At 40.3% G+C, this 25075-nt stretch overlaps 1 protein-coding gene across 1 annotated transcript in view; it reads right to left on the reverse strand.

Annotated features, from left to right (window-relative positions):
* Nucleotides 1-10059: 10059 nt before the first annotated feature.
* FHIT (fragile histidine triad diadenosine triphosphatase) overlaps nt 10060-25075 on the reverse strand; it is a 106499-nt gene continuing 91483 nt past the window's right edge. Inside the window, 2 exon segments of the mRNA XM_069472051.1 lie at nt 10060-10227; nt 11396-11464. Of these exon segments, the coding sequence (XP_069328152.1) occupies nt 10060-10227; nt 11396-11464 (237 nt within the window).

Genomic DNA, 25075 nt, shown 5'->3' on the forward strand with positions numbered 1-25075 from the left:
AAAAAAATCTGAGATAAGAGAAAATGAACGGGAACACGAGACTGCTGAGTACCACATCAGCACAAGTGTCTATTTTAACATATCCTTTCCTCTGCTTCTCAAAGCAGGAACTTAACGAAAATTTTATGCTGAAGAATATGCTTTTCCTAACAAGTTAGAGAGTAGAAATACCAAAAAAAAAGACATTTAACCAGGCATTTCAGCTTAAGTGACAGATCACACACAAGTATTTCCTATGAGGTCTTTATCAAAACTAAAGTCAATTTCTTTCACTAGGTTCACCAATTACTGGTAAATGTTGGCCCTGACAATGAGTGAAAAAGAACATAAGATGTCTTCTTTTTAAAAGTGATCCCTAATGTTTTCTTTAAATTGTAGCATTATTGTATACTTATTACATAAAGTTTTGGGAAATGCAAAAGTGTGTGAAGAATGATACAGGAGTGATCTGTTATTCTATTTTCAGCCACAATCTCTTTTACATATAAAGTGCAATGCTTCCATTCTATGCTCAGTTTGTATACCACTCTTTTCATTCAATATTATATCCCAATCTTTTTATGCCATTATTTTTAAAAATTCATATAACAGCTACTTATATGACTATATAGCATTAAAATATATCTCTCTGTTATCTGGCATTTAAATTATTTCCCATGCTTAGATTTTTCAAATTAATTAGATCAGTTATGCAAATGTTACAGACATGTACATGCACTCCCACTCTGAGGTCCTTCGGAAACTGTGATACAGATAAGAGCATTTTTGAGCCTGGAGGGGAATGACACTCTGGGCAGGTGTTGATGCAATTCCAAATGGGAAGGTGCCTGTAGATAAGTTCATCTTAGATTGTCTGTCTCAGAGAGGGCTAGTGGGGCTCTCAGGGGGAGCATTTATCAAATTAGTTTTCAGATAGATTCCAGAAACAGGTGCAGGGGACAGCACTGGTCTTTGTGATTTGATACTGGAGTGACCATCAAAGTCTCACTGTGCCTCTGGACTAAGGCCTGATATTCTAGCTTTAAAATTCCATTCTTTTCCCAGAAGGCTTTGTGAGTTTGAAAACTACTTTGCTGTCTCAGGAAGGTTTTCAGTGGGAAGTACTGTTCTGACTGAGGTGCAAGTTTTTCCTTGAGAGGAGTTTTGACAGGAAGGCAGGCCAAGAAGGGGGGACTTGCAGCCAATAAAGGGAAGCCCCTGAGCTGAGGAACAGGAGAGCCAGGCTCGGAATTCAGAGGGCTGGGGAAGCACCAGAATCAGCTCAACAAATATTTCTTGAGAACTTATGCTGTGAGATAGTGGCATTTGTTAGGTGTTAAGAGGTAGAGAGGATAGGCCAGGTGCAGTGGCTCATGCCTGTAATCCTAGCACTCTGGGAGGCAGAGGCGGGCGCATCCTTTGAGCTCAGGAGTTCGAGACCAGCCTGAGCAAGAGTGAGTCCCCGTCTCTACTAAAAATAGAAAGAGATTATATGGACAGCTAAAAATATATATAGAAAAATTAGCCGGGCATGGTGGCACATGCCTGTAGTCCCAGCTACTCGGGAGGCTGAGGCAGGAGGATTGCTGAGGCAGGAGGATTGCTTCAGCCCAGGAGTTTGAGGTTGCTGTGAGCTAGGCTGACACCACGGCACTCTAGCCTGGGCAACAGAGTGAGACTCTGTCTCAAAAATAAATAAATAAATAAATTAATTAATTAATTAAAAAAAAAAGAGGTAGAGAGGACAAAGGTAAAAAGATACCTCTGGGAGTTCACAGAGGCAGCAGAGTGACAAAGAACTTAGACCCTGGAGCCAGATAGCCTGAGTATGAATCCCAGATCTGTTTCTTTCTCTGTGTGCCCAAAAAAGGTCTTGGGTCTCTCTATGCCTCAATTTCCACTTCTTATCGTGGCAAGCATAACTTAATGTCCTATCTTGCACTTCCCTGGATTCACTAACTCATCAGCATGCTAATATCATAATTACACCATAGTCTCCCTGGCCCCTTGAAGGCATCTCCAATGGAAGAAAATCTTGTTCCCAATCTCTCAAGAAGTCTAACTCAGCCTTATCCCAGATCACCAATAAATAAAACCACCCAAGTACTTCATGCCTTCGATTATGAGATGAGACCCGAAAGGAGAAACTATCCCAATGCCTCAGAGAAGGAAGGTAAATGGCAGATACACCACGTGGATGGAAAATAATTTAAAAAAACAAGTGGGTTGCTTACTTCAGGTTGCTAAAAGTAAATTCAACCTCAGTCTTCGCATCAAGGATATGGCCAAGATTACCAGAGAAGGCAGTTGAAAGTTCCTACATTGATTGGACTCAACTGTGCAATGTCCTTTCAATAACTCTGAAGAGTTTTCTAAGAAGAAACAATTTTTTAAAGGAAAAAAAAAATATGTTGGAGCAAGGCTGCATGTCAGTGCAAAGGGAATATTCTATGAGTTCCTTAGTTACCACTAATGTAAGAAGGATTTCCAACAGGTCCTGGTGCAGCTGGCCTAGAAGATATTTATGGTCCATTAAGAGTTGTAAGCAAGACTGCTTCTTTTTGAGGGAAAAAAACAACAATTTTCTTGTAAATATTTTAGTGTGTTATCATGACATGAATACACTATAAGGCATGTGAGAATACTTAAGAGGTTCAGTGCACAAAACCAATACAGAAAGGATGACCTTGGGGATCAAAGAAGCTTGGCTGGAGTGTGTTGATGACTTCCTTGCATTTAAAAAAACTATAAAAAGGAGATATAATAAAATGTATCTAGCTGGGGACTAGTGGGCCATATCCTAAAAGCAGAGAAAATGTCTGATTTTGTAAAATGCCATTCTGCTTGTAAGTCTTACACACTTAAGTAGCAGTGGTATTTCCAGGACCTATGGGTTTAGTGGAACTCTAGGATGTGGGGTATGAATAGGCACACACATCCATGGGTGTGTGTGTGTGTGTGTGTGTATGTGTGAATGTCTTTAAAGTTGAACAGGGATATGGAAACCATTTGAGATTAAGTATTGGAAAATCACAGTCTCTAAGAAAATCTCTTTTCTCACTATCTTTGAGTTTTTCATAAAATTGAAGGCTAATATTTTCTGCAGACCAAAGCAAAGGGTGACAGAAACAAGAAAGGCTTCGTAATCAAACAGACTTTGATATAAACAAGCTTTGCCATGAGCTAGTTGTAAGGTCTTGAGACAGACATTTACCTTTTGTGAGTTTTAGCTTTAATTGAATGGTATTCATGACATCTCCCCTGGCAGGTTAATGAAAATTAAAGTAAGGTATGTTTAGCACCTAGCATAGAATCCAGCCCATTGCGAACTCTCATTAAATGACAATAATAATTTTATTAGGTTATTATTTTTCATTAGTCCTTTCCCTAGGAATAAAGACTAAGAACTATAATTGTTTATACTGCTAACCTAACTCCAAAAGCCCAATAATACAAGAAGCACGAGAGACACTGAGATTTAAATAGAAAATTCAACATTAAAGAATTTGTGATAAATCACTATGTTGACCCAATATGTAAAATTTAGAGCTATGCAGGTATAGCAGCCTTTTCTTGATTTTCTTGATTAGAAAGAAAATCTGGCACCATTCAAATTACTCTTCAAATCTAGGGTGCGGGGTCATGACTGTTTCTACAATGAGCTTTTCTTATTAGTAAGCTGGAGCAATTTGAAAGTGTTCTAGAACGGCACCATCCAGTAGAAATCTAATGCAAGTCATATGTTACTAAAAATGTTCAGTAGTCACATCGAAACAAGTAAAAAGAAATGGGTGAAATTAATTTTAGTGATATAATTTTTAACTGAGTATAACCAAATATTATCATTTCAACTTATAACTAATATAAAACATTAGTAATGAGATATTCACACTCTCTTTTTGGAGCAGGCTTTGAAATCTAGTGTGTATTTTATATTTCCAACATATCTCAATTCAGATATGTCACATGTAGTCTGTGGCTACCAAACTGGACATCAATAGTAGACATCACCTGGTGGTGACAAAACTACAACCACATTTTGGGCACCCAAGCTGGGATTCCAAACAGCAGGCTGTATTTCCAGGACCCTATGTGCCTTCTCTAAAGCAGGGACCTCAGAGGCCTCATGGTTCCTCTCTGCTGGCACGTGGCACATGAATGAACCCTGCTCCAAGCTAAGAAGTAATGGATTTTTTTTTTTTTTTACAGAGGTTATTGAGTGAAGTCTATCATTCTTTAACAATTGACAGATGATCATTGAAAAGCAAAAATATTTGCAAATACTTTGAGGACCTTAAAATTGTATTAACTTCTATCTTTCTTTTCCCTCTAGTTCTCTTGCTCATTGTGATTTTCTTGTTTAAAAGAGAGATCAAGTCAAATGTTTGGGGGCTTTTTGCTTTAGGGCCATTATAATTTATATTGATGGAAATGTGTCAACGCTTAATTCATCTAGCTTTTCTTCTTGCTTCATTTAAACATTTCTGCTCATAATTTATTTTTCTAATAATTCTTTTTCTATCCCTACTCCCTACACTCTCATTCTCTAAATAAAATAAATTTGGAAAAATGTCTGAAATTGTGGTAGTGTACTTTAGCCTCCAAAATTTCGAAAACTGTTTGGATACTGTAATTGAATGACTGTTTATTAATAGTTATATCAAGAATCTTGAACAGAATCTAAGATTTTCTTTAAAAAAATAAAACACCCAAATGACTCATTCTTCAAACATTATAGCTAAAAGGAGGCTTCATTGCAGCAGTCACTGTGAGACTGAGAACAGAACTGTGAGAAGCAGATAGGAAGACGGATGCCAGCAACAAGGATTCCTTGGAGCAGGCATTTTCTTCCTTAACTAGCAGGCACCTTGTAGCTTTCCGGTGGAAGACATCTGACTGGAGGGAGAATTCACTGTGCAGGGCAGATTCAGAAATAATGAGGGAGGTCCACATGGAGTAGTTTGATTAACTGGTTTTCCTGTGGACAATATGGATAGAGTGACATGTGATTAACGTTTTTTCCTATTTCTCAATTGAATATGCAATTGAGCATATTCAAATGACATAGGAGAGCAATTTTGGGAAACTGACCTCAAAGAAAACTCCAGGAAAAACTACAGAGGTGGCATCATTTGCCTTGGGGCTCGTGCTCTAGATACCTGTACCCTCATCATCAGCCACTCTTCCACCTTCTTTCATTGTTTTTCTCTTTTGTGTCCAATGACTTCATGATTTCCCTTGGAGGCCCCCAGCTCACCATTGCCACCCTTACAGCCTTCCATGTTTCTCAACATTCCTCACTTGCTGAACTCTATAAAACATGACTAACCTGAACTGTACATCCTCTGAATTTTTATCTCTATGGGGATAAATGGGAAGAAATAATTTCTAACCAGATATATGCTTTTCTGCTAATTTCATGTTTCTCTCCTACAAGGGACATAGAGATTTAATAATCTGACATAGGATAGGGTGAACCAGATGCCTACCCAGTTCTCTTAATATTAAATATTAATAGATAGCCAAAGAACATTTGAACATACAGAGGGAGTATTTGAGGTCACAGATCATTAAATTAGCATACCTACACATTTATTTGTTGGTTATATCACATCCAGATTCTCTGAATTAAAAGTCTCCATGAATTTAGAATAACCCATGGGATTGCTATTTTATTCTGAATGAGAAGTACCAAAGTTTTTAATCTAAAATTCTCAAACATTCAGAAACTTACCACTCAGTAGGAAGACATCAGTGAACCCAGAAGAAAAAAAGCTAATTAACTGTCTCATTGAAACATTCCTTCCATTTTGGAGAGTCAACTAGGGACCCATGAACTTTAAGCCCATTGTCAAATGGTGTGTGAAAGAGATCCAAGTTCAACAATAAATATCATCAGCAATATAATGGTTCTCTCCAGCCCTCAGGGCCAAATGACCTGCGTTTTAGCAAATTGATTTTGTTCATGCATTGTGTTAAGCCAACCAATTGTTTCCAATGACATGCTTGAACCCACAGTTGCGCTGTGAAATTCATGGTTGAATTTGTCCAAATGCTAATTGCTATTCCCATTTGCTTTAATAAGAGTCACTTCCTTCATCAGTAATGGGTTTTACATACAGTGCACAATCACAGCCATTCAATGTCACTCATAAACATTTGATGAATTGTCCAATATGGTTATGAGAGTCACTTATTTGGGACACAGCTAGAGTAAGTCCTACTCAGTTAATGAGATGATGTACTATCACATTAGGCAATGGGTGTTTCCCTCCCCCACGTTAGCTATACATGCGCTTTTATCCAAGGACCCATTTGGGTCATTATCATAATCTTCATCAACTTGTCAAGATAATGGAGGGCCCACTGAGCTCAGAGAAGGCCTCACATAATTCATGGAAATTTAAAGAACACAGATGTAGAAAGAATTTGGAAGCTACAGATAAATAAGACCTGCATAGACAACCATAAAGAAAGAGCTTTTGAATAGACTCTGCTTTGGGAAGGGTGGAGTTTGAGCTCAGTTTTGAGAGAGAGAAGAAAAGCTTATGCTCTGAAATGGGGCAGATAAGCTAGTGGGCAAAATGCACACAGACAAGTCCAGGATATGCTGCTGGAGGAACAGCAGGTGAAGACAAACTCAGAGATGATAATCAAGGTTGGAATGAAAGGAAGAGTAGCTCTCGAACTTGCTTTCAGCAAATCCCACATCTGTATTTGTTACAGGTGCACAAATCTAGGTTTTGAGGGGGAAAAGTTAGTTATTATAGTAACTTTGACATGTGCCTATCAGATTTGCTTTGCAATCAGACAAGATGTATAATTGCTTTTCCAAGCCTTTCTGTTGTGCCACAATTTGTAGCCATCTGTCTGATGGTTTCTGACCAAAGGATTCTATTCCATCAATGCCCCATTAAATTAACCTCGGAGGGCTGAGAGCACCATGTCAGAGTTTCACTCAAGATAGCTATGAGTTAGTGAATTGACCCTCAGAAAAGCAAGATACACTTTCCTTTTAAACTATGTTAGAACTAGTAAGGAATTCCAAGTTTTTCTAGTTTAACACCTTGTTCTTTGATGTGTTCATTCATTTAACAAATATTCACTGAAAGCCCACTCTATGCCAGGTTAGGACCTTGCTTTGAAGGCTTTATGATGTAGTCAGGGGATGCAGACATTGAATAATAAACTAATAAATTATGTCAAGTGTGGTAAGTGAAGAAAATAGGCATGGTGATATGATAGAGTTACCATGGAGAGGATAGAGGATTAGCTATTGGAGATGAGGCCATAGAAGAGTGAAAAGAACTCTTTGACAAGGTGACTTTGAGCTGAGATTTAAATGAAGACATGGAGAAGAGAAGAGAAGATGGTAGAAGTTAGAGGCAAAGAGAACATGTGCAAAGGCCCTAGAGTGGGAACAAGAATGACATATTTGACAAAAGCAAGCAGTGGGAGAGAATGAGACTTACAGGAGCTGGAGAAGTGGGCAAGACCCACCACTGAAGCTAAAGAAGTCACCCAGGGCCATAGCACTGTGAATGAGTAGGCAGGGAGGTGGAGCAGATGTTTCAGATAAGTGGCACGCACAGCAGACCAGACAGAGGATCCTGGGGAATAGTAATCTTTGAGTGGCGGTGACAAGAGGATCAGTCCATGAAACAGGCAGGGATCTCAAACTCAAAGGCCTTCAGGGGCCAGGCAGGTATCATAAGCCAGTGAAGCAGGCCTGGATATGAGACAGAGAGTCGTGGCAACTGTAGTGACCCAGAGGATGAGTGACATGCCTGACAGCATTCAAACTCATTAAAAAATACTTCATAAGCAAAATAAAGCACATCAGTAAAAAATACTTTGCAGGCGAAAATCAAACACATATGAGGAGACAAGCAAAGCCCAAGGACCCATCAGTATGCAACGCTGAGCTGGAGGAAAAACAGGAAGTAGTCTGGGAGTGAGAAAAGTCAATAGAGTGTGGTCTATAAGTCAGGAGTTATATCAGGAGTTATACCTTATATTTTCATGAACTAAACAAAAAAGAATATGTTTTATTAGACAGTCACCCAAATGCTGCCATATTAATAAAAAATACTGTTACAGAACTTGTATAACCTGAAAATGGAGGTGATACACAAATGGGTCAGATTTATAAAGATGGGAATCGCAGAACCTTGTGGTCCATGTCCTGACTAAACGTGGACATCCTCTTGAAGAATTAAGGCACCCACTCTGTGCTTGGATCCAGGGATGGGTCACCCCCTTGCAAGGCACTCTACATGTTCAGAAGTTTTTCTTAATTTGACCTGTTATTATGTAGAGCTTTTCTCTGTCTCTTTGTAGTCTGCCAATCCCAGATTTGCCCTCTAGAAGCACATAGAACATATTTAATAACTGTCCACCTGCCAGCCCTTCAGATATTTACAAATGGTGACTTTGTTACTACCTTTATTTTATAAGTCTTCCCTTCTCTAGACAAAATATTCTCACAAACTACTCCCCAAATCTCTGTTTTCAGATCTAATCAGCCTTTTTGTGAACCTTCTGCAGTATGTCACTACCCCTCTTAAAACAGTCCCCAGAGAGAACACAATGTTCCTAGCTGCTTTATAATCTATTCTAGGGCTTCCTTAGGCACCGTTTTCTACGTGTGCAGCAGTAGGAATACAATCACACTCTCCCAAGCTCCATCTCCCGCTGTTCCTGTTTCCCACTCCCACCTTCCAAGGCAGTCTGCTTGGCGAATGTCATGAACAGGTGCATAATCAAGAGCGAGTGCTCCCATCACTATAAAGAATGCCACCCCTCATCACCCCATCATTTCTGATTAAGATCACTCAGTCTAATGTACGTTAGGTCTTGTACCAATAATGCCTGTGTGACACTTTATGCTTTCCATGCCTCTTTCTAGACATTATCTTATTATAATATGTACTCAAACTGGAGAAGCATTTTTGTCCAAAGAGGAAGATGAGTGGTTAAAGGCAGAGGTAAAATTGGAAATCTAACCCTTGGAAAAGAAAGCTGGATAGGAACATCCAATAACCTGGCTTTGAATCCGGGTTCTCCATTTGCCCACCATTGCTACTTTTTAAAAACCAAAATTAATAATGATTGTAAGAACAGAAACAGCTACCTGCTAGTACAATCTTAGTATGTACCAAGACCTGTACAGTATGTCATGTCATACACATGGCAATCTTTTGAAGTAGTATGTACTAGTATCTCCATTTTAAAAATAAGGTAATGAAAACAGAGGTTAAATGACTTCCCCGATGTCACCTGATTAGTAGCTGGCACTGTGATTTGAACTTAATTCTGCCTGTTTCCAGAGTTCAATCTCTTCATAGCCTTATAGCACAATCTCCCTTAGTGGACACTGTCCGTTGTACATATGACTTACATGTTCACTGGAGGAAAAAAGAGAAGAACTGCTACTATAATTACTTTTCCTGAGATGCTCCTCCAAATAGGTAGGAAGTAGGAACATGTGTTGCCTTATCTGTGGGGCTAGAGATGCCATCAGAGCACACATGCAAGGACAAAAGAATAAGACAGGAGAGAAAGGCCACACACCAACCACAGTGCTGGACATCACGTCTTGACCTGGGGTGAAATGTATTCATATGGCTTCTCTCACAAGCACATTTGGAACACAAACAAGATTTCAAGGTGACTGTTCAGCCTAAGAAAACAGTGTTTTCAAGCACTTTTAATACCATTTCAGCAGCGTTCACTTGTATATAAATCATGTACTAATTTATTCATTAAAATAGCCTTATTTGGCAACATTTTATTAACCTTAGTTTATGTTAATAAGATCAGTACTTATATATTTTTAAATTGTATCTCTTTATAATTACTCCATAATTCTGATTTTCTTCCAATGTGGATTAAGCCCTTCCCAATCCCCAAAATGCATTCCACATCCAATGAAAATGAGTTCAAATTATAGTATCATAGGATATGGCTTTGGAAAGCCCAGATTTGGAAGAGAGCCTATTCCCAAATCTGGTCATGCATCAGAATTTCCTGGGGATTTTCTTATACATATTGTTACTGATTTCTGAGTGCCTGTGTAATCTACTGGATCAGAATCTCTAGGGTGGGAACCTCCTGGGAACTGAGATTTGCAGCAACCAGTCCACAAACCAGCACCTGGGTACCAGTGACAAGACCATTTATACCCTGCACAACAAGTCTACTGCAGCCCCTGGAAGACATAGGGAGCACGAGATACGACGGGAAATCCTAAAGGCATAATAAGCAGTCAGTTCAAATGATCCAGAGAGTCCCAGAAAAATTAATTAGAAGTTTCATTATTAACTATTGACCTCTTCTTCTTTATTTTTAGAGTTTGAGTTGCCATTTTAATCCCCAGCTACTACAAAGAAGCCCTCTAGACACACAAAAAGATGCATAGATTCCACCTGGCCCCCAAAAACCAGATGGAGATAATCACATGGGTTCATTTGGTAGAGCTACATGACAAACAGCCAAAATAAAAAATGAATTTTAAAAAATCATTCTCAAAGGGTTAGAACAGGAATGTCAAATAAATAGCAAATATGGCACCTCTCTTGTATCTGACACCCATGGCAAGCATTACTAATTAATCACAGCACTCGTCCTTGTTGCAGCCAGAAACTGTCCTTTTCAACCAAGCCCTCCAGGGTGCTAGTGCCATTTGATCAGCTATAACATGTGGGGAACATGTTTCTCTTCCTTGGCTAGAGTAGGTAAAGTGAAATCGCTTTATATTTGCACCAGACTGATCCATCACAGGCTATGTGCTCCACACAGTGGAGATGGACATCCGGAGGTTCTCATGTAGATGAGACCCTAGCAGCAGATCACCTGTCTCTTGCAGAATCATGTTTTCTAGTGGTTTCACATTTATATCTTTGAATGGCAGTATTCCTAAATCAATTAACTGCTAAAATGTTTATTAGACATGGGTTATACTTAAGTCATTCAAACTAACCTAGTTTCTGCTCACAATAATTCAAAGTTTCACCTTGAAAAAATGCTACTGGGAAAGACAAGTTGAGTTCCAAAGGAATCACGTATCAATCTGCTTGATTTCCATTGGTAGCACTATAGATTTTCTTCTACAGAGACTCTGAACCGTATCTCCATGCAAATACTTAGTGTCCTGGTTGGCAAATGACAGGACAGAAATCACAAGCACACTTGGCTTCTGCTGGGCTTCATAGGAAAAAGAGAATCATTATAATTAGTTTGTCTTGGGTTCCCATGCTGGCCATTCTTGATCCCATGGCCTCTAATGCCACTTTGCAGTCACACTGAATAGAAGCCCATTTAAGACCATATCTAGGGTGGTACCTGGTTCATCGGGTTGATTATATCACACCAACAGCCCCTTTGATCTAACAAAGATCAGAGAGACTCCACTCACCTCATCACAGACGCTGTCACTTCGGTGAAAGTCTCCAGCCTTCCTGGAAAGGACGTGGACATGGACGTGCTGAAAAAGTACAAGAAAGAGAAAATAAAATGTGATCATCTCCCCATATATTTTTAGACTTGACAGTGATATTCTCATGAAGCCCAATTACTCCACCTTGGTTCCCGCTGGATTATTTTTCAGAGGAAGATGATATTCACCTTCAGTAACTGTATCTGAAATCTGCTGAGAACAGACACAAAACAGGAGAGAACAACTCAGTGGCATATATGAGAGTTTGAGGGAAATGCCAGCGCATTTCAGAGGCCCTCTGAAATTATTCATGGTTGTCAGTCTTGGCTGTATTTAGCCAGTGCTTTGAAATGACAGCCCATCTTCAAAGGTGACCACTGTGACTCTGAGGCTGACAAGAAATAAGCATTGGCTAACAGAGAACTGCATAAGTAACGGGCAAACGAGTGAGAGCAAGACGTAGTGTGGGCTGAAATACAGAACTGGGGCTTTGACTATATCATGGTAATATAAACAGTTCTCATTTATTAAGCTTTTACTGCAGTATCTCATTTAATGCTTTTAAAAATCCTGTGAGGTAAGTTCTACGAGGAGCTCATTTGACAGACGAGGAAGTCAACGCTCAGAGAGGTCAGGGCCCCACAGGAGCTGGAGGAGTCGGCACAGGCCGCGGGGTCGCCGGGTTCTTGTCACCACGTTCTTCAATCGGCACACGCACCGATTCCGTGAACTTCATCTTTCAAACAGCCCATTTCTCTAGTCTACTAAAGCACCCGGGTGATATACATGGCAATGCTATTATGCAGAGATCGTGAATCAAGGCTCATAGCGTAGCTAATTCAATATATTCTTTAAGGCTAAACTGCCATTTGAAAGTTTTACTTTCCAAATAGCCTCTATTGTACCTCAGCTGAAGTTAAACCACATTCCTGCCCTTGAGCTATGTTCCCGCATTTATTACAAACCGTGGGGAGGAAAGTGAAAATGAAAAGCCTGGATGTGGAGAGGCAGACAAAGAGTCAGACCTAACCCCATCACACCCACCCCTTCCCGGTGACTGTGGTGGGCTCCAGCCTCCAAAGGGCCTTGGGAGAACGTAGGATTCAGTGTCCCTGTGGCTTTGCTGTGTAAGGAGTGGGAAATGATATGCTATTAAAGCAGAGGCAGGGAGCAAGGCGGTCCAAGGTGAATGAAGCAGACAGGAGCTTCACAGCAGCCCCCGAGCACACAGTCCCCAGTGAGTGACAGACTTTGCCAGAATATTCTCCAGTCAATGAGGAAGCCAGTCACAGATCCCTCAGCAACTGGGCTGAGTGCGTACTTAAGTCATAAAGAATTTATGAGCATAGGGAGAGAGGGGAAAATAAATAAACAAGGAAAAATAGATCACAAACTACCCATGGAACCAAACTCTTAGGAGAGTCGTGCAGGGTGGGCCCAGGCCAAAGTTTATTGAAATCTATGGACTGGGTGACTCACAAGCAAGACCAGGAAAATGACTCGGTACAACGAGAGAGCCCACCCTTAGAAGGAGCCTTCACTCAATCTTTACGTCCAAATTCTGCTGCTATCCTTTCTTCTTTTCTTCCTTTTATCCTTCCATCCCCTTCTATTTCCTTGTCCCTCTCTTCCTCCCCATGATCCATCCATCCATCCATCCTTCATCATCTCCCTTGTACTTTCTAGTAATCAGATGTTCCAGACCAGTGTTCTGCAGTCAAGCTGCCTCATGCAAATCCTGGAGCTACCACATACTGGCCGCGTGACCTGTACTCACAAGGTCTATGTCTCAGTATCCTTACCTGTAATAGGATTGCTGTAGTTCCTCCCTCACGGGGTTGTTAAGAGGATCAACTCTGCTAAGCATGTGCTTAGCATGTGGCTTTGCACATAGTTAGTACTCAATACATGGAGCTGCAGCAGAATTACTCATTGTTAAAAAAAAAAAAATTAACCTAAAGATGAAGTAGACATCACATTTAGGGTTGATTCCTACACCAGCAGAAAAGATATTTAAGAAGATCCTTGATTGGGCCATTGTTAATGCATCTCTTTTGCTGAAGTTTGTTTTTATTACTTTGACTACCGGCTCTTAAACTTCTGCCTGCACCCTGGGGCTTGTTGAAACACAGACTGCCAGGTCCCTAAACTATGCATTTCTAACATGCTGCCACGTGCTGCTAGAGCTGCTGGTCTAGGATTACACCTTGAGAACCTCTGGCTTAGACTCTCCATCTGGTTCCTGACTTCCCTCCTGCCAAGTGCAACAATGCAGGCACCAAGATAACTCCCTGTTTTGCCTGTCCTACTGCATTATGTGGAGACCTACTTGTGAAGGCTTCCTTGTCTTCCTGCACTCTGACCACCCCCTTGTCTTGTGCTGACGGCTATGTCTGTTACCATCCACTAATACCATACGGCAGGCTGTGAACTCACATTAAGGGAACCTCCTGGGTCCAGGCTTATCTCCTGCCTCCTTTTCTTTACCTTCTGGGTTTAGTGTTCAGGGCTATCTTGAAAGGCTTTGTTACCACTGAGTTCTGGAAAAGCCACTCTTGATCACCGGTAACCACTTGAAATCCACTGTGACACTGAAGACAATAAACAGCTCACTGCACAGGTAATTTTTCCCAAAGGCAGAGATCTCAACCCTGCCTGATATCTTGACATAAATTCTTAAGTGACAGGCTGATCACAAGGTCCTGACAACCCACTCAACTTCTCAGAACAGGGAAATCATGATAAAGCCAGCTTAAAGCCTGGCTGTCGTGAAGGAATACCACCACCATGGCCTTTGATAGGACGGCATTCGGATAAAACCCTATGAATAGCAGAGATGGAGATAATTTGACATAATCTCTTCTTAGTGATTTCATAGTAAGCTATCATGATCACAACTTACTTTTCTAAGTGCTAACAAAGCATCTATTTAATAAAGTGCTCCACAATTTTGCTAGGGGCTGCAGTTTACCTGGTTGAGTTAGAAAAGTATTTTTAAAAGTCCCACGGCACATTCCATACCAAAAACTTTTTCATAGTCAAAATTTCACAATGCTAATTAGCTCATTAAAGTACCTGAGAGGTCCCACACAAAAGATATTTCAGTTTGTCTCATCCAACGTTCCAGAAAATTTTTTGATTATGGCGCTCTCAGTTTCTATTCATTTAACATTTACATACATTTTTCTAAAACATTCATTCATTCATTCAAAAATATCTATTGCCAGGTATTATTTTAGGAACCAGGGATATAGTGCTGAACATGACGAGGTCCCTGCTCCCAGAGCTTACATGCCAATGGGCGTGCAGAAAATAAACAAATGAATGAATAAATATACAATTTAATTTTAGGTAGAGACAAGTGTCATGAAGAAAAACATAGTGAGGCAGAACTAAAGACTGAGCATTGGAACAATCCAACATTTGCAGTTTAGGAAGAGAAGTAGGACTCAGCTTAAGGACACAGTAAGGAATGAGGCAAACCAAGACAGGGTAAGTTTTAACAGCCTAGAAAGGAAGGAATTTCAAGAAGAAGGGTTATTATCAACGGGGTCAAACATATTTGAAAGCTTGAGTTGGTTTCAGTGAGGTAGCGGGGACAAAATTTTAAAATCCTATGAAAAGATGCTCAACATTCATCATTAGGGAAATGCAAATCAAAACCACGTTGAGATACCACTGTCTACCCACTGGGGTGGCTATAACCAAAAAGACAGATGATAACAAGTGTTGGTGAGAGTGTGGAGAGTTGGAAACCTCATACACTGCTGGTGGGAATGTAAAAGGATGCAGCTGGTTTGGAAAACAGTTTGGCAGTTGTTCAAAAAGTTCAACATAGAGTTACCATATGACTCAGAATTCCACTCCTAGTATTTACCCAAGAGAACTGAGAACATATGTCCACACAAAAAATGTGTGCAAGAATGTTTACAGCAACATTATTCATAATCAACAAAAAGTGGAAGGCCGGGCGCGGTGGCTCACGCCTGTAATCCTAGCACTCTGGGAGGCCGAAGCGGGTGGATTGCTCAAGGTCGGGAGTTCGAGACCAGCCTGAGCGAGACCCCGTCTCTACTAAAAATAGAACGACATTATATGGACAACTAAAAATCTATATAGAAAAAATTAGCCGGGCATAGTGGCGCATGCCTGTAGTCCCAGCTACTCGGGAGGCTGAGGCAGTAGGATCGCTTAAGCCGAGGAGTCTGAGGTTGCTGTGAGCTAAGCTGACGCCACGGCACTCACTCTAGCCTGGGCAACAAAGTGAGACTCTGTCTCAACAAAAAAAAAAAAAAAAAAAAAAAGTGGAAACAACCCCAATGACCATCAACTGATGAATGGATAAACAAAATGTAACATATTAAGAATATGATCTGGCCATAAAAAGGAATGAAGTACACTAAGTGAAAGCATTATGCTGAGTGAAAAAAACCAGACACAAATGGTCACATATTGTATAATTCCATTTATATGAAATGTCCAGACTAGGCAAATTCATAGAGAAAGAAAGATTAGTGGTTGTTGGGGTGGGGACGGACAGAGTGACTGCAAATGGGCACAAGGTTTCTTTCTGAGATGATGGATATGTTCTGGAATTACACAGTGGCAATGGCTGCACAACTTTGTGAATATACTCAAAACAAGGAATTGTACACTTTAACAGGGCAACTTTTATGGCATGTGAATAATATCTCAATAGAGCTATCATTTTAAAAGAGCTAAATGCAGTGGGTTTAAGAGTGAGAGACCCTTCCTTTTCCATACTGCCTCTGCTTCTTCTTCTGAACACATCCATTTTATCCATATCCCCCCTGATGGTCAGTGTAGTCACACTGATATCTTTTATCTTTGCTGTAATATATTGCAATTCAAATGTAAGGGATAAAATCATGGTGGGGAGAGGGAATGGAAGTCTACCCTGTACCATAACTGATGTCCTGCAACCCACACCAGTTGGCCTCATGTGAGTCCCTCCCCCCATACCTGCTAATGAGCAACCACAGAGGCAATAAAGAATAACAAACGATGCTGTGGTAGAAAGACAATGGCCACTCCAAAAAGTGCCCAAGTCCTAATCCCTGACCTATGAATATATTAGGTTACGTGGCAAAGGGGAATTAAGTTTACAGATGAATTAAGATTGCCAACCACTGACCCTAAAATTGGGAGAGTATACTGGATTATCCTGGTTGGCCCAATGTCATCACAAGAGTCCTTAAAAGTGGAGAAGACTGAACATCATCAAAATTTTAATCTTTGTACCTCAAAGGACACAAACAAGAATGTGAAAAGTCAAGCCAGAGACAGGGAGAAAATTTTTGCAAATCTCATACCTGATAAGGGACTTGTATCTAGAATACATAAAGAACTATTTATAACTCAAAAATAATAAAAAGACAAAAACCTAACTAAAATGGGCAAAGGATATGAATAGACATTTCTTCAAAGAAGATGTATACATGAAAAGTACATGAAAAAGATGCTGAACATCCTCGGCCCAAAACCACAATGAGATACCACTTCACACCTACGAGGGGAACTGTAATAAAAGACAGATAATAACAAATGCTGGCAAGGAAGTGGAGCAACTGGAACCCTTGTATAAGCTGGTGGGAATGTAATATGGTGCAGCTGCTTTGGAAAATAGTCTGGCAGTTCCCCTAAAGGTTAACCACAGAGCTCCTGTAATGACCCATGCACTAAGTTTGCAGCAATTTGTTACAGCAGCAAAGAGAAAATGAATACAGATGCCTTTCTGATAGTATCGTAGAGTTTACGTATTTTTCTCTTCTCCACACACTTCTATGAAGTCAGTATTATTCTACTGATTTTGTAGGTAAAGAAAGAAAATGAGACAAGGTCTTCCCACAGCAAGACTCAGGAAAGTCTTCAAGTCTATTGCTCTTTCTATGTTTGGATAATTACCCACAGTTCTCAACTTGGAATAAGCAAATGTATTTATACAATAAGATTGCTTTCATTTGCTGGTCATCAAAGTAAAATATGTACAGCTTAGACAATCTGGAATAGACAGAAAAACACACAGGAGAAAATTTAGATCACCAGTTAATCTCGCTACCAAGCAATAACAATACCTTTTTTTCATGGAGAGTGATATAAACATGATATATACTTTTCTTAGTCTCGATTGCCCCAGAAGCAAACCCTGAAACCAGGATTTAAGTGTAAAGAGTTTTGTTGGATCCCTGGAAACACAGGTAAGAGAGGGTGAGTCAAGGAAACAGGGAAGGAAAAGCAGCCACTAAAGGATGTGCTATTGAGTATTACTTTAAGTGACTGGAGCTTAGGGCCACTAGAGACCTCTGACAGTCACTGAGAACACATACCTGGGAGTTATCACACCCAAGGGAGGGGTGAGGGAATGCGATATTCATACGCCAACTCATGTCTCCTTTAGCTGAGAACTACTCCTGGGAAGGCATCAATCCTCCAGCACTTCTGTCGTCCCCTACCCTAAGAATGAAAGAAGCAGGTTCCCAGCATCCGTCCACTGGAAGCCAGGCCAGGATGCACCGCAGCCACAGGGCCAAGGGTGAGGTGATGTGGGCGGAGCACAGACCCCATCTGCAGCAATGCTTTTCAAAGCAGTGTCTCACTTCCTATATCTGGAATCCCATAATTTGCTGCTGGATTGAAAATTCAATTATCTAGTCTACTTTCTATGCGTGAGACAACAGATAGATAAATGTCTGGTCAGTGGTTTGTAAAGTGCAAATCACAAGCCCTGCAGTTTCCAGGACAAGCCTGGGGTGGCCAGGGAGCAGCACATGGGTGGAGTAAGAGCACTGCACAAGAGAGGGCAGCAGGCTTCAGTTCCCACTCCCTGGTTTAGCCAGAGCAGCTCCACGTTTGTCTGTTCCTGTGTTGGGATCCCATGCACAATTTCATTTGCAAAGAGAACCCATTAGTAAAACAAACAAACAAAAACCCTTTGCAACCACTAGGGATTAGCTTTGGAAAATGTTAGGGGTGCGTGCTCGGAGCATCTAATTTCTTCATTTCTACAGAAGACGAAAGGGGCTCTTTTCAGATCAATGGCAAAGCAATGGCAGGGCCAGAACTAGTCCCCCAAATCCTGACTTGTCATCTAGTGCTTTCTGCCACACTGTGCCCATTCCAGAAAGGTAGAAACCCCTGTAGTGAAGGAGCTTGATGTGCAGGCACTGGAGATGGAGGCCCGAGGTTCACATCCTACCTCTGCCTTTTCCTGAGTGAATTCCTTAACTTCTCTCATCTTCCCTCATCTTTCAAGTGGGCATAAAACTAGTATCCTAAGAAATAATATTTTTGTGCTGATCATATGACATATGTAGGTAAGGTACTTTAGCTAGGCGTACTGTAAACATTCAGTAAATTCTAGCAATTCCTATACTACATGACATTAGTTCTAAAAATAATTTTGACAGCCTGCTTCTATTCTAAACCAGAAAGCTTGGTTCTGCAGTGAGCTTTGCTGAATGTACTCTTCTCCCGACCAACATCCACCCCAAAGCTTGTGTTTTCTACACGGCTGGATTCCATCTTTCTTGATTTGGGGAGGCCTCATTTTCTGCTACTGAGTTTAGGGTCAGCACGGAATCACTGACAGCCACTTAGATCTAAAACAAATGTCCCTGGAAGTAATGCTGCTCACAGGGCTTGCAGGATACCTCAGCATGACCAACTCAGGAATAAAATGCGTGGTCTGTCAAAAGGCACAGGCATGGAGATGGTGTCTGACCCTATTGCCAATGACTTCCTTCACTTAGAGTGTTGGCAGTGCCCAGGCAGCCGGCAGGCCTTTCATGAAACAGAGGAAACAGCACTTCACACATGTCCAAATTGCCCTGCTCAAGTTGGGAAACTTAAAGGAAAAAAAAAATAAAAGATAAAGAACCAATTTAGTTTAAAAAAACAAACAAACAAAGAACGTCCCAGAATTTTCAGAGACCCTGTAGAGTTTTGTGGCTTAACAATTGTGTTTTTAAGCCATATATCACTGGCGGTGCTCCAATTGTGAGTTATAATAATATATCATAAGAGGATGGTGCTCTCATGATATATGGGTGCCGTACATCATCTAAACACCATGGCTTCGATGATGTATTGCTCCAAACCACAATGAGAGTTTAAAGAAGCTTTTGGCAACCAGACAGCCTTAAATTTCAAATTTTCTAAAAATTAAGGTCTTTTCAAGTCAAATAAAAGCAAGATGATGGAATCTGATGCTATATAAAGTGCCACTGAACTCTGAGAGCCTGGGTATGTGTCTTTTCCTTTTGGCTTTAAGCTCGCAACGTTGAAATAATTGGCAGGCTCCTCTTCAATCCCTCATCCAGGAGAACAGAAGCCCAGGGAACTGAACAAACAGGAGCGAGTCTCGATGCATCTCTTTTGCCAATCAATTTCCCCCTCTTCCACACGGCCAGCATGAGTAGCTCATCATTGCCCCAAAGTACCGGATTGCATGGGACGCTGTGATAGGCACTGGATAAACTCAGGCACTGAATTATTTTTGTTTTCTTTGTTTAAGAGCTCCACTGAAATTCAGACCAAAAAGAGGAGATAAAAAGTAGATCAACTTCCCTATCCGTCACTCACAAACTCAAAACAGGGCATATGGGAAGCAAACATGCCTTTTCTGTCGTTTGTCTTTGTAAAGCAAACGAAGCACTGATTGCAAATAAGAAGAAAGATAAAAGGTGAATGGCATATGGGCTCCTCACCCAGAGTAGAAATGGGAGCTGTTGTCATAGCTCTGTCACCTTTCCTACTTTAAGGATGAGTTTGTAAGACGGTAATGTGGCTTACGAGAATGTACCCACTTTGCTTAAGAATCACTCGCTTTCGGGGGCAAAGTAATCACTATCAATTAAAAAAGCAAGTGTTGGGAGAACTTTTCCTTCTGTTTTTTTTTTTTTTTAAATTCCACTGCAATAAACAGAACAAAATGAGAAATCTCCCTACTGTTTGAGTAATAGACCCAAACAGGAACAGTGAGAGACAATTACATTTCAAGTGGCTCCCTCCATTTTCCTTTACTAAGTGAATTAAAGGAAAGGATGGGGGTAGAGTTACTGCCACGTGGAGAGAAACATCTGCACATGAGGAATTAACAATCTCCCATCTTCCCATTATCTTGCATCTAGCTTTTCACTCCTTTGGCTCTTCCCAGGTAGATCCTAACTCTCAAATTACTATAGATTTTTGGCCTCCAGCTCCCTGCCCCGTCATTTGCAAAGAGCAGGAACACCCTTTTTCCACTAAACAGAACCATTTACTGTCTCAAAAAGAACTCTCAGGCATCTTTTCTCCTGTAATAGTAAGTTAATTACATAATCTTGGGAACAAAGACATGGGAATAAATGCATCACCCGCTACTCTGAGGCTGTCAGTTGAATGATGTGAATGAGGCAGGCTTTGCATCTCGAGAGATGTGGGCTCTTTCGTGGGCTCCCAAATTTAGTCCGCTTCTCTATAAAGAGAACACTGACACATCATTTAATTATTTCTTCCGCATAAGCTAAAAAGCTTTACATGTGCATTTATAGTAACACCACACCATTCATCCACCCACCATTTTAAGTTATTATCAGTTATAACAGCTGCCATTTACGTGAGAATATTATATGCTAGGAACGGTGCTTAGTACTATGTATTATCACATCCTCACCAAAACACTAACAAATAGGAACTATTACTGTCTCCTTTTTTTTTGAGGAGGAAACTGAGGCTTACCAGGGTTACGTACCTTGTGCAAGGTCAACAAGTGGCTAAAGTGGCCGAGCTGAGATTCGAAGCCAGGTTGCTTGGATGTCAAATCTATCCTTGTTGTGCTCTGCTCCTTCCTAATTAAATAACTAATATCTGGGTGACTGTATGTCCTGGTTTATGTGGAAAAGTCTGGGTTTAGGCATGTAGTTATGAACAGGCCAGGGTAATTCCAAACGGCACCTCTTTTCACCTTTAAAAGTTCTGCTCTGGACAGCAAACATCATGGTCCCCCTAACTAATAGTAAATTTCATGCCAGGAAATCTTATTTCTGTTGATTCTAAGTATTTTCATCGGTCTGTAGCAGTGAAAAACGAAGAAGAAAGGAAGGGAGGAGGGAAAGGAGGCTCTTTTGAAGTTCTCAAAGAATGGGCTACTAACCCTTTAACTCTGAAAATACCTTTGATTAAACCTCCAATGTGTTCAGAGTACAGCTTTGCAAGGAAAAAGAAATATTTTAGATTAAAACATGGCCCCTCGGGCGCTAAAGGAAAAAGTCTCACACATGCTAGAAACTTCTCAAGTCGAGAGTTCTTTGATTATCATCCTAAGAGACAACAGTAATTGTTGCCATTTATGAAGCTCTTACTATATGTCAGCCACCAGGGGCCAGGAACTGAGCTAAGCACTTTATTTGCAAAATCTCAATTATTTATTCTAAAGCGGCATGATAGATATATCAAAATCATTGAAATCATTAATTTATAGATGAGGAAAATGAGACCTAGGGAGGCGGAGTGAGTAGCTTTGCTCTACTCCAAAGCCTAAATATGACACTTATATCATACTTGAGCATAGTTACACCTAGCCCAGAAGTTCTAAGCCCATCGCCCCTCCCTCCCTGCTATTTACCCTTACGACAATAAGCTCCTCTGCAGGAGAGGCCCATGAGAGAAAACAGATTTCTACCAAATTCAAGATCAATCTTGTACAAATATTCTGCATTATTTTTCAGTTCATGATTGGTTTTCAGTGACATCACAGCTTTAAGTTCTTTAAACTATTTAGCAAGAAAAGAGTACAATTTATAATCATTGCCCTTACTGAAGTTGACAGACTCAAGCCAGATCTATAAACCCGTGATAACCCAATATGTTGGAAGCTCAGATGGAGTCATCACTACTGCATTAGGCTATGCTTATGCGACAAGACAGGCGGAACTCTGGTAGGACCATTCTAGAATAAAAAGTCTTCCCTGTTTAGCCAGACATGCAGGAGCTCAGAGGTTCTTCGTAAAACTGGTTCTGTTTGCTGCTGGGCAGTGCCTTAGTGATGCCTCCATCTGAAAATGACTTTCAAGAGATAGAGAGAATGTTTCAGGATTTGTCGCCCCTGTACTTTATTAGCTATTGTTGTAGTCACTGGGTTTATAGTACGTATTCTTGGTAGGAAAAATTAAAGAGTTCTTCCCTCCATGTGGAATCCCTCTCCCTTTCCTTGTCTCCCTCATCCTCTCAGTTTTCAAGAGCAAGTTCAAGTGTCACCTCTTTTGTGCAGCATTCAGACTCTTTAGGGCTCTTCTGATTCTTTGTACGTGTCTCAATGGCAGCTTTTTACTACAAAGTATAAGTAATTACAGGTTTTTCTCTTTTACTAGTCTGGAACCCTGGGCTATTTATTACTATATTTCCTCCTGATCATTTCCTTCCTCTATCCCCAGGCTCTCGGGTTAGAGGACACATTGTGTAAACGCTCGATGGAGGGGTAGATGGATGGATGGATGGGTGGATGGGATGGATGGGTGGATATGTGGATGGGTGGACGGGTGGACAGGTGGATGGGTGGATGGGTGGATGGTCAAATAATAGACAACTATAGTGTTCTTAATTTCTTAGCTTTCTTTAAAAGAAAAAAAAGAAGAGGAAGCCACACATGCACTGATGATCTTGGCCATGCTTGTGTTTTCCTTCTGCATGAGAGTTGTTCATACAAGGATACGGCCTATGAAGAGTCATTATAATCACATCGCACACACCTTTCTTCCTCATTGAAAAGTATCTTTTTACCAAAATGCAAGTTTGAAGATAATGTCTTTCCAGCCTCACGTAAGTCCTTTTTAAAAACTCCTTAAATAAGCTCAAATATCTGGAGCAATAGTTCACTCTAAAAACAATCAGCATTGCAAGTACTGCCAAGGGATATATCTGTTGCTCAGTATTAACTTTAGTAAGAGCCACTGTGGTTCTCCCTCAGAAGAGAAGAGGAAACCTACTCTCACTTTTTTTAAATATATTTTGATCTTCACAAATTAACCTTTGCTAGATAGACTATCAAGAATATGTATTTCTTATTTGCACATCATATGAAAACATTAATTTGTAGAGTCAGTGCCTCTAGGTATATCTTTCTGTTGGGTATACAATAAAAACATTGGGATGCAAATAAAACAATGATGGCATTTTTCTTCGTCTTACTCATTTTGTGACAAATACACACTGCTTTACTGTTTGCCATAAACATAATTACAGTTCTTTAATTTATGTTTCAATAAAATGTATAATAATACACGTTTACTGCTCCATGAATAAACATTCAAATGAAGCCTCTAATGGAGGTTACATGTATGGAAGCAGCTCTGTGGCTTTCCAGAAATCTCTGCCTCTACTTAATGAGCATCATTTCCATAATCTGCGCATTATTGCTGAAGTCTCCCTTTAGGAATATTTCACAAAGCAAAAATTTGTGAAATATTATCAGTCTAAAGGGAAAAAAAAATGTTAAGGGGATTAGCAACTTGTCCTGTTAAAGGGACAGCACAAGCTTTCATGTCCCTCCAGAGACAGTAACAGAGTAATTATGGAGATAGCACTTCCTAATTATCTCACTAGCTGGGTGCATCACTACTATAGATTTTGCCTCTAAGATCTGGTTTAAATAAAAGTGATGAGAAACCTGGAAAGGTCAGCCATGAAGGGCAAGCATGTGCTAATTCCCTTTCTAGTGCTAACAAAGAGACCAGGAAGTAGAATTATAAATTCAGGGGAGGTCAGGATACCACAAAACGGACACTTTAGGATGTGGAAACAGACAAATGGTTTGAGTATTCAACAGTCACCCTCAAGTAACTGAATTCAGACAAAATCCTAAACCGATGCAAGCTTCCTGTCAATGGTGCTGCACATTATTTTCAGTGTGAGCTATTTTTTAGGAAAATTACTTTTCCTAAAGTAATTTTATGTCCTTTTATGTCATTATCATTTCAAAAGGTTAATCTATTTTGAATAATTTTTGCAAATTGTGTTCCAAAAAGCAGGTGCTTTTAAAAATAACTAAAACATGATGATATATTTCTTTCTTCTTTGTGCAACAGCTATGACTGGGTTGTTTAGCTAGAGAGAAAAAAGGTACCGGGAGAAATCAAGGAACAAAGACCCTTCGCAGTGGCGTAAGATCCAGATATTCAGACTCTACAGAGTGGTGATGAAACGTGCTAACGTGATGGCTGTCACCGCATGACATGTCAGCCTGCTTTATTGGTGCATTGGCACAAGTTATTTAAATATTGCCAGGAGGGACTCATTTGACGTAGTTGGAAGTTGTGTTTCTTCAGTATGAATAAATATCTCTGGACCTGTGTGTAACATTTTAAGACTGTGCCGTTATTTACTGTTGGAACTGGGGCAAGCAGCTAAGAGTTCTCCTTCTCTCAACACTTCATGAGTTGCTAGGAATAATTTGCTCCTTGCTTTGACTGTTAACTGCAAAATCTTTCAAACGAACATTATCGTTCCTTAACACGAACTGAATGTAAGATTTTTACCATTTCAATATGGCTATTTTCACATATGACTTCACCAAAATAAAACATTCAGCATAAATAGAATTTAGTGTGATCCAAATTTTATCACAATTCTCCACTGGAATTTTTTTTTTCCACATCCCCCTTT

Source organism: Eulemur rufifrons, chromosome 7 (genome assembly GCF_041146395.1).
Source record: "Eulemur rufifrons isolate Redbay chromosome 7, OSU_ERuf_1, whole genome shotgun sequence".
Lineage (NCBI taxonomy): Eukaryota > Metazoa > Chordata > Mammalia > Primates > Lemuridae > Eulemur > Eulemur rufifrons.